Source organism: Cyanistes caeruleus, chromosome 1 (assembly GCF_971803275.1).
Source record: "Cyanistes caeruleus chromosome 1, bCyaCae1.hap1.1, whole genome shotgun sequence".
Taxonomy (NCBI): Eukaryota; Metazoa; Chordata; class Aves; order Passeriformes; family Paridae; genus Cyanistes; species Cyanistes caeruleus.
The window spans coordinates 25889006-25906062 of record NC_141701.1 but is presented as its reverse complement, the minus strand read 5'-3'; the positions used below and the strand labels follow the sequence as shown (position 1 = coordinate 25906062).

At 37.7% G+C, this 17057-nt stretch overlaps 2 protein-coding genes across 3 annotated transcripts in view; one reads left to right on the top strand and one right to left on the bottom strand.

The window, feature by feature from the left end:
* The window catches only part of NBN (nibrin), a 21417-nt gene extending 21161 nt beyond the window's left edge, over positions 1-256 (bottom strand). The window contains exon 1 of the mRNA XM_086883231.1: positions 21-256. Coding sequence (XP_086739357.1) covers positions 21-51 — 31 coding nt within the window. The 5' untranslated portion in view covers positions 52-256. The remainder of the gene's footprint in view (positions 1-20) is intronic.
* On the top strand, positions 225-17057 carry DECR1 (2,4-dienoyl-CoA reductase 1). 2 transcript variants are annotated; one of them, XM_023920794.2, is made up of 10 exons: positions 225-500; positions 5877-6079; positions 7002-7059; positions 7211-7297; positions 9596-9743; positions 11195-11294; positions 12553-12625; positions 14585-14731; positions 15048-15110; positions 15204-17057. In XM_023920794.2, exons 1-10 carry the CDS (start codon positions 486-488, stop codon positions 15261-15263), a joined length of 954 nt encoding a protein of 317 aa, XP_023776562.2. In that variant the 5' UTR covers positions 225-485; the 3' UTR covers positions 15264-17057. The 2 variants fall into 2 exon arrangements, with proteins under 2 accessions (XP_023776562.2, XP_086739411.1); XM_086883285.1 differs by lacking the exon at positions 225-500 and adding an exon at positions 2574-2776.

Sequence of the window (17057 nt, the reverse complement as noted above, 5' to 3'; positions counted from 1 at the left end):
GCCGTGTGCCGCTCCCTCACCTTTTCCCGAGGCGGGCACCAGCTTCCACATCCCGGAGCTCTGCCCGGCAGCCCCCGGCGAGCCAGGGCGAGAAAATCCCGGGACCCGGGACCCGCCGCCGCCGCGGAACCGCGCTCAGGGCTGGGCAAGGGGAGGGACGCGGCCGAGGGCACCGCCTACGCCCCTCGCGCAACCTCGGCAGCGCTGGCCCGGCGCGCGTGCGCGGAGGGCGGGGCCGGGAGGGGAGCGAGGCGGGCCCGGGGCGGGCCCGGGTCGGAGCTGAGGGAGGCGTTCTCCCGGAACTCACGCCTGTGCCCGTGTGACAGCCTGTCCCCTCCGTCCCGTGTCGGCGAGGATCGGGGCTAGCCTCTCCGGCCCCGGGGGCAGCTTCTCACAGGAACCACCTCTGTGCCCCCACCGCTACCAAAAACCAGGCCGTGCAAAACCACTACATTCAGTCATATCATCTTGTTCACAGAAATACAATGATTATGTCACAGGTAGCTGTTTGGCACATTGTTTTTTTCCTGTGCATAGTTTGTAGTTTGTTTCCTCTTGTTAGCATTGTTCTGGTGAAGCTTCCTACATTCTGTAGTACTTGGCGATTTAAAAGCTTCTCTTGAGCTATATACATTCTGTTTCTCCAACTTTTTTTTTTTTTTCTGGTTTGTTTCTTGAAGTTGTTATTGTTTTGTTTTTCTGTTCAGTGACTGCAGATACCTTGAGACTCAGTGTGGTTGAATGAACTGATTGTAATGGAATACTACTATGTCAGTTTTAGAGCAACTCTCTAACTCTTACTAGATATATTCCACATGCTGCTTTAATTATAAATGTGGCAACTACTGCCCAGCAGTGTGGCACTATTGCTTCAATGCCTGCCAGATGGCGTGCAGAACTCATGAAGATGTTACCTACTCTAGAGCTTACTGAGCCACAGAGCATCAACTATTTATTTATTTTTTTTCCTAAATGCTGAACATTTAGGGAAAATTGCTGTTTCGCCATCTTTGTACAGGGCAATGAGGAATAAGCCTTAGGATTTAAATTCTGCTTCCTCTGAGCTCCCACAGAGGTGTGTAATCAGTTCACATGGAATTCCTAATTCAAAAGCTGAGAGTACTGATCCACTGATAGAATTGTTGTCTTTCATGCCAAGATTTGTAACTGCGTAGATCATCAAGTGAGGTGTCCTCCCCTCAAAACCTGAAGCTTTTATTAAATTCTTACATGCTACTCCCCCAACCCCTTACCCTTCCTTATGAGTAGATACAATTCTGCAGGTTTCTTGGTCTGATTACCAGGGGTGTGGAAATGGTTAGGTATCAGTCAATCCTTACTTTTTCCATCAGCCAGTCCCTGTGTTCAACACAGATAAATCAAGTGTCTTGTTATTGCAACATAATCCCCTGTAGTTAAATGATGTTCACAGACTGCTTAGCTGTTTCTGAACTCTATTAACAGCACTGAATTTGAAATGAGGACTCTTGATCTTTCTGGTAAACCTTGTTTCACAGCAGTCAGCCAATGCTGATGTGTGCAGAGAACAGAGCCTCTTTCTGCTGCCCAGGAGTGATCTTGGAATGCACAATTTCACCTCAAATCAGGCCCTGTGTTACCCACTCCATTTGAATTTCTAGCTAGCAGACAGCTAATATTTGCAGCCACCTCTTTTCTCATATTTCTTTAACAAAACAACTCCTCTTCCCTCAAAACACATGCCAACAACAGGCCACCATACTATGGGTAAAGGGCACAGCAATTCTTGGGTTTAGATACCCCCAAGGAAAGCAAACAAACAAAAACACCAAAACCCCCACCAAACAAGCTAGTTATTTAGTATCCTTTAAATAGCATTTAGAAAATCACTTGCAATACTAAAATTCCAACCCAGTGAAGTGGATAGACTGAACCAAGCATTCTCCAGCTCTCACAGCTGGAACTGGAGGCACCAGGGTGGTAGTGGCTGAGAAGATGCCCCTGTGTTGTTCCAAAATAGGTTGTTTTACCTGGTGTGCAAGAGGCCAATCCACATTTGATTTAAAATGCAGAAAGGGGTGTTGGGTGACAAATCCACAAGGCCGGTACAAGGACTACTAAAACTTTTCACTGTTTAAACATTTTAGCAAACAAAGGCATTCATATTCATTGGCTACCAGTTACCTAGTTCTCTTATTAATTAGTATTCTATCTTCTGTTGGCTAATGATCCTCTTGCTTCTCAAGCTGTTTAGTCCATATGCTCAGCATTTTTCTTCTTTTGGGTCAGTGGGCAATCTCCCCCATCAGAAATACCTTTGACCCAGTCAGAGCTGACGAGCAAAGTTGCTGAGTTGCTTTATTTTCTTTTTTTTTCCTTATCTTGGGGATTCTGCCAAATGCCCTTGTATCCCATAAATTCCGCATTCTTTGTGTCCACTGTCAATGATATATCCTTCTTCACAAGTTTTGTTAATCACCCTCTAGGTCAGATCATGGAAACATGTCAAGCCCTAAGCCTTAACAAGACAATTTCACCGACCTGGACATCGCTTAGACCTTGTTTGCTCCTTTCTTCTTGATTAGGCTTGAAAGCATACAAAGATCAAACATCAAAGAACGTCCTTACCTACTCCGTGCTTTGCAGCACCTGGGGCAGGGGCGGTCTCTCCGGTTCCCCGCTGCCCGCCGCCGCCGCTCCTCCCCCGCGGAGCAGGCGCAGTTCGCGGCGGCGGAAGATGGCGGCGCGGCTGTGGCGGTGTGGGGTCCGCGGCCCCTGGGTGTCCGGTGCCGGCCGGGTAAGGCGCTCCCTGGGCTGCCGGGGTGAGGGCGGACGGACGGACGGAGCCGCCGAGCTGTTCCGCCACTTCCTGCCTCGCCGCCTCGGGACTGCCCGGGTGCCGTTGTCCCGTCAGAGGGAGGGCACGGCGGGGCTCTGCGGTTCCGGCTGCCGGCGCTGGGGAAACAGCCGGGAAGGGGGCACCCCTCGGTTCGCCCCAGCTCCCGGCCCTGTCCGCCGCCGAGCCCCCGCAGAGGTGCGGGCTGAGCTCCCCGGCATGCGGCCTCGTGCCCCACCGCCCGGCGCTGCCGTGTCTCCCAGTTGAGTGCTGTCGCCCTTTGGCCCCGATAGCACAGCTGTGCACGGCCATTTAGGTAAATGGCTGGAATGCTGCTGTCCAAGCAGCGGCCCGGCTTGACTTGTGACCGCATTGACCTTCTGGCAGCCTTCTAGTACCTAAAGGGAGCCTACGAGAAATCTGGAGGGGAAGCTTTTGCAATGGCATTTAGTGACAGGACAAGGGGCAGTGGATTCAGGTTCAAAGAGGGTGCCTTAGGTACGGACATTTTGCCCAAAAAAAGCTGAGGGTGTCCCATCTGTGGAGGTGTTCAGGACTGCTTTGGATGGATCTCTGGACAATATGTTACAGTGGAAGGTGTCTCTGCCCATGGCAGAGGGGTTGGAACAAGATGATCTTTAAGGTCTTTTCCAATCCAAACCATTCCATGATTCTTTGACTGTGTGGATGATGCTGGAGGCCATTTCTAGCGAGTTCTCCGTGAGTACGGTGCTCCTTGCCAGTGACTACTCATGTGTTTCTGAGATGGCTTTCTGCAGTAATTTTACAGCTTACTTCCGGCCCCTGGGTGAGGGTTGTTTTTTGGTTTGTCAGTGATTTGTGTGTATGTTGTCTGACGTTTGGTTTTTTTTAAGCTGTTTACTGGCTTATTTATATCTCTGTTTACACCTGAGATTTAATTTAAAACCTCATGCTTAAGTAGTAGAATGATTAAATTGCATGTATGCTGTCATAGAAGCATTTTGTGCAAGCCAGTATGGAGATGATAGCAGCCTGACTAAAAGATTGCTCAATTATACCAACTTCACTGTCTGGTTGTCATTACCATATTTTATTAGTCTTGGTGCAGCCTTCTGCTCCTGTGCTATAGCATGTCTTAATCTTCCCCCCTCGAGCAGAAGAAAAGCTGCTTGCAGTGTTTCTTTTGTGGAGAGCAAGACTGGGCTGTATCTATCACTAACAGAGCACCTAATCAGGGAGTCTCAGTGTTCATAGGGTTTATCTCCATATCCTGAAGGAAGGGGGAGTCCAAATGCCATCAAATCAAGAGATTTGCAGTCTCTGCTGTGAGTTGAAATTCTCCAGAGGGAACTTTTTTCCTGAAGAGTGATGAGCAGGGGACTACTAAGCAAGTCCCAAAAGAGAACACTCTCCTAGAGGCTTAAATTAATAGTACTCTGGTACTCTCTGAAAGCATGCAAATTTTATTTTTGCTGGGAGAATTTAAAACAGTAGTGTTTTACAAATGTGATAGTTCTAGCTTTAGTTCAAGTTTTGCTTTCTGAATTTTGTCCTGTGTGGCGGCTCCAGCTCTTCAACTCAGTTTTTCACAGAATGCAGGAAGGGACCCACAAGGATCGAGTCCAGCACCTAAGTGAATGTCCCATACAGGGATTGAGCTCATGACCCTGGTGTTATTAGCACCATGCTTTCAGTTGCATTAAATTGTCTGTGTAATTCCATGATTGTTCTGTTTTCACAAGTTACTTGTGTATATGCACATTCCCATATTCTACTGTGGGAAGTACAAAGTAATAATCCAGCAATAAATATATTGTCTCTTAATTTTAGTATTCAAAATGTGAATTTGTAAACAGAACAATAAGTTGTAATATTTTTACTATTTTAAAACTACCTTTCTTCTTCTTGTCAGTCTGTTGAAAAATTCCATGGTTTTATTAACAGGATCATACAAGAGTAACCATTTAGCCTTCTTTCACGAAATTGTACTGTATTTTTTTTATTAAAATAAACATATTAAAGGCTCAACTACAAGGTAAAACCAAAGAAAATAAGTACAACTTACATTCTTCTAATTGTTTTGCACATCAAAAGTAAAGTAAATCTAGTTTTGTCATACTTGGAAGCATTTGCAGCTCCAGATTAAGGTAAGTTGTATTTTAAATAATAAGGGTATTTCTGAATTATTACTGTAATGCTGCTGTCCTAAAGCATTTAATTCAATACTTAGATTAGGGCTTGAGTTAGTTTAGCATATTATGATGTTAGAAATATCTTGTTAGCTATTTGCTGCAACTTTCTTGGTGACATCACAAACTTCTCATTACATTAGTGCGGTATTTTCTTACTGGCATTGTTTTTTAGATGTAATACTGAATTTTCTTCTTTTTTCATGTCTGTTTTTAAACATGTTCTGACCATGTGTCTTTTTGCAGGGACAAATCCTTCCAAGGCTAATTTACTGTAGATGGTATTTCTACTGGGACATAGTGTGATGCTGAAAACCTAACCCTGCCCAGTTTTGTCTGACAGATGGCATTGGTTTCCTTAGCAGCTCCAGTGGCCATTAGGGCAGGTCTTGTGAAGTTTGATTTTGTCCTGTTCTGCTGTAAAGAAGAAGGTTTGGTTGGATGCAGTAGTAAAAGATCAAAATCAGGAATCTATTACTGAAGATTTTAAAATTTTAAATACATACATATGTAACCTAAAATCACATAGATTTGTTTATGCATAAATTACAGTCCATCTGTCAATCTGAAAAGTGTCAGCTACAAAAAATGCATGAAGTAGGAAGAAGCATGACTAAAGTATTTTTTCAATAGTTCTCTAGTTGCAGTAGAATAGATAAAAATCTTTAAAGAATATATAAAAATAGCTCAAGTGCTTTCCTAGCATTTAAGTAAAGGCTCATGTATGTTGCTATAATGCAATTTAGTAATTCTTATATTCATATATATTTACTTAAAATGAGAGAGTTATGTCTGTTACCTCCACTGCCATAGGAAAAGCTGATCTTGCATAACAGTCCTGCATACAGAAAGGAGAAAAAACTAACTTTTCTGTTTTTTTTTTCTTTCAGTTTTTCAGCCGTGGGCCAAATGTACTGCATCAAGACAGCAGTGCACCACAAGCTGCATTCTTCTCACCTCTTCAAAAAGTGATGTTGCCACCAAATAGTTTCCAAGGGAAAGTGGCCTTTATAACTGGTGGAGGTACTGGGCTTGGAAAAGGGATGACAACAGTTTTGTCCAGTTTAGGTGCCAAGTGTGTTATAGCAAGCCGGTAAATATTAATGAAGATGTTTTAGAACTTTAATTTAGTACTGACTGCTGAATAGATGTTTTCTTCTTTACCAGAAAACCAGAAAAAATGTTTTATTTATTCTTTTGCTGTACACTTTTAAATTACAGTGTCATATTGTGGATTCTAGAAACTTGCAGATTTATCTGCAAATGTTTAATAGTATAAAAGTCAGTAGGAAGAAATAAGCTAAGCACATTTTCATGAAATGTGGCTGCAAAACAAACAACCTCAAATATTAGGCATAAATTCAACTAAAACCTTAAAGACAAGAAAAATTTGCAGTGGGCAGTGTTGAACAGTAATAATTGTTATTACAGGTGTTCTTGATACATATTTAAATTACAATAAAGAATTAAATTAATTCCTCATCTGACTTTCAACAAGAGCCCTGATTTTCCTTTAATGATGATTTTCTACTGCTCTTAAGTACTGCAGTACTTCAGTGAAGTCTAGGAAAACAATCTCATTTTAAATCAAAATAAACAGAAGTGTTGTGACATTCATCCTAACAGTAATTTTTTTAGTTTTAAATGTGAATATGTAAGACTCTTATTAATACTAGTAGAGTAGTAGCTAAAACTAAGTTTGTTATTATCATGTGGGTTTTTTTTTTTCTGGCTTATCATATGTTGTTTAGCTTTAGAGTCTTTCACCATTGTCACTTCTGAGTTGCTTTAAAGTGGCACTAACCATAAATTACTTGAAGTTTTCTTTAAAAAAAGTTAGTTGTTAAGCATAGTTTTAATCATAGTTTTAATTAATGAAAATCAGCAACATTCATATGCACACATATTTTAAGTTGTAGTTCATATTTGCTCAGAAAAATTTTAGTAATTTGATTTTAGTAATACGAATTGTAATTGCATTTATCTGACAAAGGGATGTTAATACTTATTTCTAGGAAGCTGGATGTTTTGAAAGGAACAGCAGCTGAAATTTCTTCTAAAACAGGGAATAAGGTAAATTTTTGCAGGATTATGAATATGTTACATATTATACTCTAGATTTTATTGGATTTTTTTTTCCTGCATTTATATGCTTCTGTGGATTTGTTTAATTTATGAATGTTATATTTTAAGGTCTTACAGCTGCCTTTCTATTATTCTTTAGGTTCATGCCATCCAGTGTGATGTGAGAGATCCACCTTCGGTTCAGAATGCTGTTGCTGAAACAATCCAAGTGGCAGGACATCCTGATGTAAGTCTTTCAGGGAAAGGAGAGAATTCATTCTTCATTACTGAAAATACTTTGCATAATAGGTATGAAGAGGGTTACTAAAATAGAAAGTTAATGGAGTCTAAAAAGACACTAGACAAAACAGCGGTAATACTTCAAGATACTGCTAACATTCATAGTTAGGCCAGTTACTCTATTCCTGAGGTTCTTAAAATATTTAGTGGCCAAGTAGACAAAACATTTTTACCCTTACTCTGAGGGCTAACATCTTGTTTCAAATAATGTGACAATTCTGGAGACATTCTTTGAATTAAGGAAATAAGAATATTGCCTTTAAATCCTTCTGAAAAGGTGATTTACCTGTGTTTACTGAATACAATGCATCACAAATTAGGAGTGGAAGTAACCATAAATGTCTTCTTTGGTCCTTGCTTAGCTTACTAAGATACACAAAGAAGGTTTAGATTTGAAGATGAAATTCTCATAAAATGAAGAAAAAAAGTCTTCAATCAAGCCAAGCATATGTTTTTTAATAGTTTGGCACAAAGCGACAGAGCTCTTTACATCAGATTGTGAGGAGGGTAATCTGGTGGAGTCTGCAGGATGATAATCACCAAATTATGATTTGATTGTGACATAACAACTTGGATTCTCCTAGCTGGTAGAAGGTGTGATGATGTAGCATCATTGGAAGGGACAGTCATATCTAAAACTGTTTACTGTAAATTTAAAACTGTTGTATGTGTGTTGTAGGCAATTTACACTCACAAGGAGCTTCCTATATATGTGGTAGACAACCTGCTGAATTTTAAATATCATAAGAAGTAGAGAAATTGTATGCTATAACAGTGGTAGAAACAAAGCAAGTCGTCCTGAATTGTAGACAAGATTCATTGGATATTATTTTGACTATTAGTTAACACAGTTTTTGGCCGAAGTCAAAATCATGATTGGTTTTACGTGCGTGCAGAGAGGCAGGAGACTTCTTGCTGTATAGTGCATTTTTAGAGCACCAAAGATTTTCTGAATAAATGTTTCCCATTACTTGTTCTTTATAAACATTTACCTTCTCTTTAATTCCATATATTTTGTGTGTTTAAGATAGACCACGGAGTAATTTGAATATTCAGTTCTTTTTGTCTAGTTTTTCTCGTAGTTGCAACATGAGATGTTGGTTTATGAATCCTGGGTATCTCACTCACTCACCAAAGTTAATGGCAGTAATTTGAAAGTCCTTCCAACTTTGTTGTTTTCATTCCATTCCCAAGAGTGTTACTCCTAATTAGAAAGCAGTCATTCTTTTATCATGGCTTATTTTGGCAGACCTACATACCTAAAAGATCAATTGTACAATTCTTACTTCAGTAATTTTATTGTGTCTTTCCTGAATTTATTTAGTGATTCAAGTAGCCTCCTCAGTATCTCAAAGTGTTTGGATTTTTTTTCCTTCAAATTTCAGGGAGGCCTTTAAATTTAATTTGCTGTCCATATGTGTGATTTATGGCTTTTGTATATTATTAGTTTTACATTCATGTAATATCTCTGTTTCATTATTGAAAATTTTAGTATCTGCATTAGAATTTAGCCCAGAAGTTCTTCAGGTCAAATAGTTTGTCTTATGTGCAAACCTATATGAATCAAAGTGCCATTCCATTAGCAGTACATTGTTTTATTGCTTCAGCATATTATATTATTAAATATGCTAGATCTGGCTACATAATTTTTGGTTTAAATACTGCCAGTGTGATGCTTAGTCCCCTGAAGTGAAAGTATCCTCTACCTGATGACTGTTCATAGGAAGTGATGGATGTACATCTATTCAACAAAAGTTTTGTAGCAATTGTTTGAAGTACACTGTATCATGATATTCTTATCCGGATGATTTGAATTCCTGTTATGCAACAGTCACTTCATCCAGACTTTAGTTATCAGGTTGCCACCTTTTGCTTCTATTCCCATGCATCTATTATATTAAATAGACAGGATGCTGGAATTTGGTGGGAGGCAAACTTTTCAGTTAGGATGTACTTGAGACACTATGGAAAATAGTGACGTAAGTTAGTCTCTACATTTTACAGTTCCTGGGTACAGGAGTTTGGAAATACAGCTCATTTTCAGTTATTGATACTTTATCTATGCTGCAGTTCTTAAAATTTCTTATGGGTTATTCTCCTTCTTCCCCTGCCTCCTGTACCTCGATATTTGATTTGGATATTTTTCCTTTTGTCCCTGGAAAGGCTAAAAAGCTCCTTGTAATTTCTTTACTTTTGTCTCAGTGAGAGTTATTTTTATTTAACTCTTTTCCTTTATGTGTTTCAGGTTGTGATAAACAACGCAGCTGGAAACTTTATTTCCCCTTCTGAACGACTTTCTGCTAATGCCTGGAAAACAATAACTGATATTGTACTTAATGGTACTGCTTTTGTAACTCTGGAAATTGGAAAGGAGCTTATTAAAGTACAGAAAGGTATCTTAAGCACTGTGACATATTACTTGCTTTCCTTGCCTTACTATTATTATAGACAGTTTTGAGAGTTCATGTGAGAAGAGAAATGCAATTTTTGACATTGTTCTAGAAAGGAACTTTTTCAGTGAAAGCTATTCTTAAGTGTCACACAGTAGATCTGGCGAACAATTGCTTCATTGTAGTATCAGGTCTTACCATTGGACCCAGAGGCCAACTAAGGCCGAACATAAAAATCTAATTGCAGAGTTCTAGTTGTAAAACATTTTTTAAATTAAAAAAACAAAGTTTTGTGTTAAAAAAACAAAAAAAGCTGTTATTTCTTCTGAATTTTCTCTATGTATGTTAATTTCATTGAACTGAGCATGGGATATTTCTTTAAATGAACAAGAAGTCAGGGTATTCCTTTGAATTTTCCTCATACAGTAAAATAAAATTTACTCTTTAGTTCTCTTTAGTTTCTCTTGTGTAATAATACTGAAATTTTTTACCTGAGTCTCTACTTACATGCAATCTATCAGTCGTGTATATTGTTTTAGAAATATCACCTGGGCAGCTGTTGTAATGAAATTATTTTTAAAATCTAGTAAGTAGAACAGTTATTTTAGTTACTGTGACGAAAGCAGTGAACTTTCATCCCTTATCCTTCATTTTCCAGCTACAGTAAGCTCACACCTGTCATTGATCAGACCTAATTTGCAGGATTCTATAAAAGGAAGATTAAATAAGCAGTTGCAGTTTCCATTATATTTCAGAATGTTTTTTGCTAAATCTGTTACAAAATATAGCATATAAAAGAAAGTGGTTCTTTTGTAATGAGTTTGTTGTGATAGCAATGGGAAGAGTTACACAGGTTCACTCTGTAATTGGCTCTGCTTCAGAAAAAGCTTCTGAAAAATTCTTACAAACCTTCATTTTTCTGCATAAACTTTAACTCAAGCCCTCCTCTGTTAATTTGAGATTTTACCAAATCTAACTGTTGATGCTGATTTTTTCCTTGTTTGTTTTTTTGGGTTTTCTTGGGTTTTTTTCCCCACTGAGTAATTGATGAATTCAGGGCAAAATGTCTGGTTAGTGATAACTAGACTAGGGCAGCTTCTGAAAAAACACTAAGGTCTTAGGCCTTTACTCCATTAAGAATAATTTATACATTAAGTTCATTATCAGTAGGACTCTGAGGGCTTAGACCTTCAGACCCTAATCAATGGCACTTACCTGGAACAACTCTTAACAGTCATGCAAAAGAGGGAACTGAAATAAAAAGGCTTGAAAAGAAAGTTTCAAATACTGTATTTTTAAAATGCCTTTTCACTGCACAAAGGTATACTTAACACTTGAGCTGAAAACTTCTGTACCATTTAGCTTGCTTTTACCTGGGCTTGAGAGTTTGATCTTCAGGGTAGTTTGGTTTGTGTGGTGTGGGTTGTTTTTTAAATGTTTGTGCACCTTTCTAGGAGCAGCATTCCTGGCTATTACAACAATTTATGCAGAGAGTGGTTCAGGATTTGTGTTGCCGAGTGCCTCTGCCAAAGCTGGTGTAGAAGCAATGAGCAAGTGAGTAATACAGCAAAATGGGTGCTTTGGTTTCCACATCCTTAGGATGGGGTAATTGGTGTATAAAAATGGAGCTCGTTAGTGTAGTCCCCCTATTTCACTGTACCACAAGGGTTCAGTCCAGGCTCCAGTATCCTAGCAAGAGTGCTGAAGTATGCTGACAGCTTCTGACAAAGGGAAGTATTAACTGCTGCTGTTTTTTTCATTAAACCAAGATAAGGACAAATACTTATTTTGGCAATTGCAAGTTCCAGAGTTTGTTTCAGGGAGTTTTGATAATCAGGTTCTCTTGCATTCTCATAGGTGAACCAGCACCTGAAGACAACTATTAGGGGAACTGTAGGAGATCTGTAGTGCCTTCCACATTCTTTTGTCTGAGGAAAATGCATGCCTATTATTTGGGTGCAGCATACTGTGGCTTCAGCTCTGTTCAGATTCATCAACGAATTTGTTTCCTGTCGTATTTAAAATTAAGGTCTGCAGTTTTGCTTAGATCAGAACAGTATCATGTTGATGTATCCATGGTGCTCAGTGAACAAAAGGATTTATCTAATTTTTAATTTCAGGCTGGTCCTTCATAGCACATAGATCTTCCTCTGTGCTTCAGCAGAAAGAATTGAATAGATTGGCAGTCTTTTAGTAACTAGAATTCTTTATCTGGAAAAAATGAAGGACTGAGTAATGGTCTTGATTTGTGTTCTACAGAGCTGTAGCGGAAATGTGTACTTTTCAGAGACTTTATGACTCAGCTAATTCATTCACCATAGTAGATCCAAAGTACTCATCATGCAGAGAAAATGTCATAAAGCAAAACCATTCTAGTGGTCCTGTTTTAGAAGGTATCCTCTGTTTTGTGTTATTTCAAAACATATAATGTGAGAGCTATGTTGCAAATGTGAGAAATGAATACTTGTGGGATGGTCTAAATTGCCACAGAAAGATGATGGCCTAACAGTTGTTAAGGAATCCAGGTGCCAACTTCATCTTTATTGGTGATGGGAGAAGCAGGGGAGAAAGAACTGCTTCTTCAGGCTGCTTTACCTGTGATTCCTCTATTAAATCAATAGTCTTTTGTTGGTGAATGAGATGTTTTCTGCTTCTCTGAAATTTTCTTAAGCACAGAAACCCCTTTAAGTAGAAATTGTTTTAGGAATGTTCTAGTATTTGCACATTTGATGAAATTTTTATTTATTTTTTTCTGAATAGGATTACAATATTGTGTTTAAAATATTGATGCATTCTGTTAATGAATTTTTAGGTCTCTTGCGGCTGAATGGGGTAGATATGGCATGAGATTCAATGTGATTCAACCAGGTCCAATAAAAACAAAGGTACATGGCATGAAGTGAAACACAGCCTTGAATATGCTTTGTAGTACAGACTTAACTTTACAACAGTCTAACATTTCTGTAACTGCAACGTCTAACATGATTTCCTTTATAGTCAAGACTGTGCTGGAATAGTGAATACACTTCCCTCTTTGTCTTTTTGTAAAATAGGATTTCTTGGACTGAGAAAGTTCAGGAGAACTTTTGAGACCTTCCACTTTCCCCTCTACTACACTTGATATAAACAGAACTTTTTTTTTAGTGTTTCAAAGAATTGTTACATCAAAGTACTTAATGCTGATTCTTATTTCTGCGTAGTTAGTTGGTCAAGTGGAGTGAATTCTCACACTTGTTGGAATAAATTTCCTGTTTCTGCCTGAATCCCTAATTTTTAAACAAAACATGTGATCAGTTCCAAAATCTTAGAATCTCTTTTAGGTATATGAGAACAGAATCTCACTAGTTTTGTTGAAAATCTCAAAACTAGAAAGAGAAAAACTAAGTTGGCAAGGAAATGAGAAGCTTTGAAGTGAGTGAGAAGGAGAACTGGAGGGTTTGAAGGAAGTAATCCAAAGCAGCTGGAATGGGAAGAATAAAGAAAGAAAGCAGTCCTGCAAGAAGAGAAAGGAGGATCCATTTCCCATTGAATCAAATTATTATGATTATGAGCACTAACAACTAATAATGGTATTACTTCTTCCTGTAAAATATTTCACAGTTGATTTTGCTGTTGTTTTGGGAATAGGGGTGCAGAGCTGGTTCTTTTTTACTTTTTTGTTGGTTTATTTACTATTCTTTCCTTTTTCCCTCTTGTCAGTTTTAGATGCTGCACTGGAAAACTTAGTTTTGACTCTTTTCACTAGAAAGAAAAATAAGTGGCAGAATTAGCAGGATTATAAGAATGTTGAAATACCATTAGAGGATTAGACCAAAAGTTCTCCAGACCTTGTATCTTGTGTATTTTTAAGTAAGAGTAGAAGAAAAATATTTGGCAAGTTAAGGGATTTAAATGTCTATAGTGCTACCTCCAGTTAATGTTCCTTTTTTGAACTAATAGTGTATAATCTGCTTGAGATAATGTTTGTTCTTAATAAAATGCTACATTTGCTCTATGGTTCCAACTTGAAATTTCCCTGTAAGCATAAAAAGGCAAATAGCATATTGCAAAATCAAGGTTTTCTGCCTTAGGAGCAATATCCATGGCTTTAAAACGTACTGTTTTAAGTCATGATGGGAAAAGAACAATGTATACAAGCACAACACTGTTAGGCTTATAAACTGGCAGTTAAAAATATGGCAATAGAAGATTTAAATGTCCTGCTTACAGCCATGATCACATGAATTACAACGTGCGTTAAATCATAACTCAAATAATTTAACATAAATGTTACTGATACATTTCTGATTTTGTGTGAGGAGGCTATTTCCCTGTGGAGGAGCAGGGAAGAAAAAAACCCTTTTATTTCCCATGCCATTTTAAGCTATTCAAGTATTAAAGCTTCTGGTGACTAGCTTTAGCAGTTGTTAAAATTTAACTGAATTTGATGTTCTTTTTATTTTCCATTTTATTTACTCTGTCATGTATAATTTATTTTTAGTCACTTTCCTGTTCCTCTTGCCTTGTTCCTCTCCTCTGTCCATATTTTGAGTCCTGGTTATTTACTTAAATGTTTATCAAGGGTGTTTGAGGAAGAAAAGATGATTAAAGCCTTTTGTTTTTCACTGCTAGATGGTGGGTGACTATCCCAAATGTTTTAAATTCCAACTTATCATCAGTAGATGTGTATCAGTGCAACAGGGATAAATTACTTTTTCTTTTCTGCTTCCTCCTTTTTTCTGCTACTGACAATGAGGGTGTAGACAGCTTAATTACAAATACTAACTGCCATATTTTATATGTGGAGTCAAATCTTTTGATGTAGTTATAACTTCTTTTTTTTTAATGTTTATTTTAATTCTCAGGGTGCTTTTAGCCGTCTTGACCCAACAGGAGCATTTGAGAAGAAGATGATTCAGAGAATTCCCTGTGGTCGGCTGGGAACTGTAGAAGAAATTGCAAATCTTGCTGCCTATTTATGCAGTGACTACGCAAGCTGGGTTAATGGAGCAGTGAGTTTTGGTTGATCTTGTTTATACAATTAACCTGATGTTGGTGTGAATATTGCTGATATTTTTTTTAAGCCCTGGTTTCAGAAATGAAACAAAACATCTTACTTTAAAGTTCTTTACAATTATAATCCATCTTTTAAGTGTAGTGCATGGTTGTTAGCACTTTTAAGGAGAACTTTTTAAAGCAATAATACTGCATTATTTTGAGTATGGGCTTTTTTCACCCAAATCAGTAAAATTTATTTTCATAGTTCATAACAAGGGAATGCTACAGAAATTGTACAATTAGTAAATACACTGTTTGTGCTTTTTCTAGGTTATCAGAATGGATGGTGGAGAATATGTTTCTATGGCAGGAGAATTCAATGACTTGAGGATGGTACTAATTTCCTTGTTTGCTATTTTACTTTCAGACACTTTGATGTGTAATTATTATATGAAATTCCAATAAAATTCTCTTTTCTTTTGTTAGGTTACCAAAGAGCAGTGGGATATGATGGAAACAATGATTAGAAAAACAAAAGGCTCCTAAAGTGCATAACTTTATGGTGGAGATTCTTGGAAATGAACCACTACTTTTTCATTAATATTTAAAAATAACCAATTGAGAAATAGCTTTCAAAATCTTTTTTATGCTAATTTCAATAAAATATTTTAAAATTGTTGTATTTTGAATACAGTTTGTATATTTTTTCAATCTAAAATCGGTTTTGTTGCAATAGTGAGCAACATTTGGTCACTAAAATTTTGTTGTTCTCTAGGTTGTCTTACATAGCCATGCTGTGGTCTACAATCAGCCTTTTTTTTAATCTTTCTGAGGACTTTTTTTTTCTCAGATATATGCAAGTGTCTCTTAATATTGTAATACCAATAGCATTTCAGTGCTGTCATAAGTGAATGTAATCATTAATCTGAAGAGAGAAACAAAATATTAAGTCCTAATCTTCACACTTCAATAAGAAGTTCTAAACTTGAAAATATAGTTTTATGTTATTAGCAGGACTACATACACTGAGAAAATATGTAACTCCTGTTGTTACTTTGGAAATCTTGAAATGCATAACCATCTTGGTCTCATCTTTTGTGACATTTTCAGTCTGTTAATTATCTTATTCTGAACTTTAAAATGGCATTTACAGACCTGCAGTGCCTTTCTAAAGAGCTTGCTCTTTGTCTTGATGAAATTAATGTTCTTGAAAATGAGAAACTGAAAATCATTTGTTATTACATATGTGTGACTGTGGGAGCTCTCCATAAAAAGTGGTTTATTTAAGACTGTTAAAGGGATATTGGTAAATTGGGACTGAAAGTATTGAAACCTCATCTGTTAAGATTTACAAGAACTCCCTAGGTTTCATTTGCATGCACAGGCTGGTACTAAAGAAACTTTAGATGGCATTGCATCTGAATCTAATCAGTTTATCCATCCCAAATAAACAGGTGATTAAAAAATTGCTTTCCCTCTTTTATCCAGATTTAGAGAATTGGTAGTTTTTGTCCCTCATGCTTCAGACAATGTCTGGAATTCTTCAAAGAAATCAGCAGCGTCTGGCCTTTACAGCCTGAAAGCAATGCCTGTTTTTGGTTGTTGTTGTTTGTTTTTTGTGTTTAACCAGAGCTCCAGCCTGGTTAAACACCAATAAAAGCCACATGCAAGTATGTACATAGTTTTATGTGCTTTGAGACTGATACAGTGATTTAAGAGTCAGGGAAATAGAATCAAGTTAAGGATGTCTTCCTTCAGGTGCTGGTGGCAGTCATGTATTTTTCTATATAATCCATGACATTCTTAACATATGTCAACATCTGACTTTAAAGTCACTTGATTGCCTTATTGTAAATAAGCAAGCTGTGTTCTGCTGAAAGTATGGACTGTATTAGTGCACCATGTGCCTTTCTCCTGTGAGTGATGGTCCTGTGTGGGATTGAATAGCCACTGATAGTAAAACAAATCAACTGTGTATATCATAGCAGCCTTCAGGTGTTCTTGAACATCATGTAAAGTTTATTTATGGTAACTTGGGTTTGGTGGGTGTGTTGTCAAGATCAAATTCTGACATGACAGCCATGTCTTTTCCCCAAAAAGTGGTTTAATTGAGAAGTTATGCCCATATATACTGTTTTTTGCTTGTCATCCTTTGCATATGATTATATTGTCTCCTTGTCTGGGACACAGTTGCATATAAGACTTTTACATTTGAATAAACTTTTTCAGAAAAAAGTTCAAATGTATGTTTGTGTGATATGGTAACATCAAATATTTCTCTGGAGTGTCTAGTAGGTTATCCTTTGGTGACAGGCTGTCAATAAAAATAAGTTCCTATCA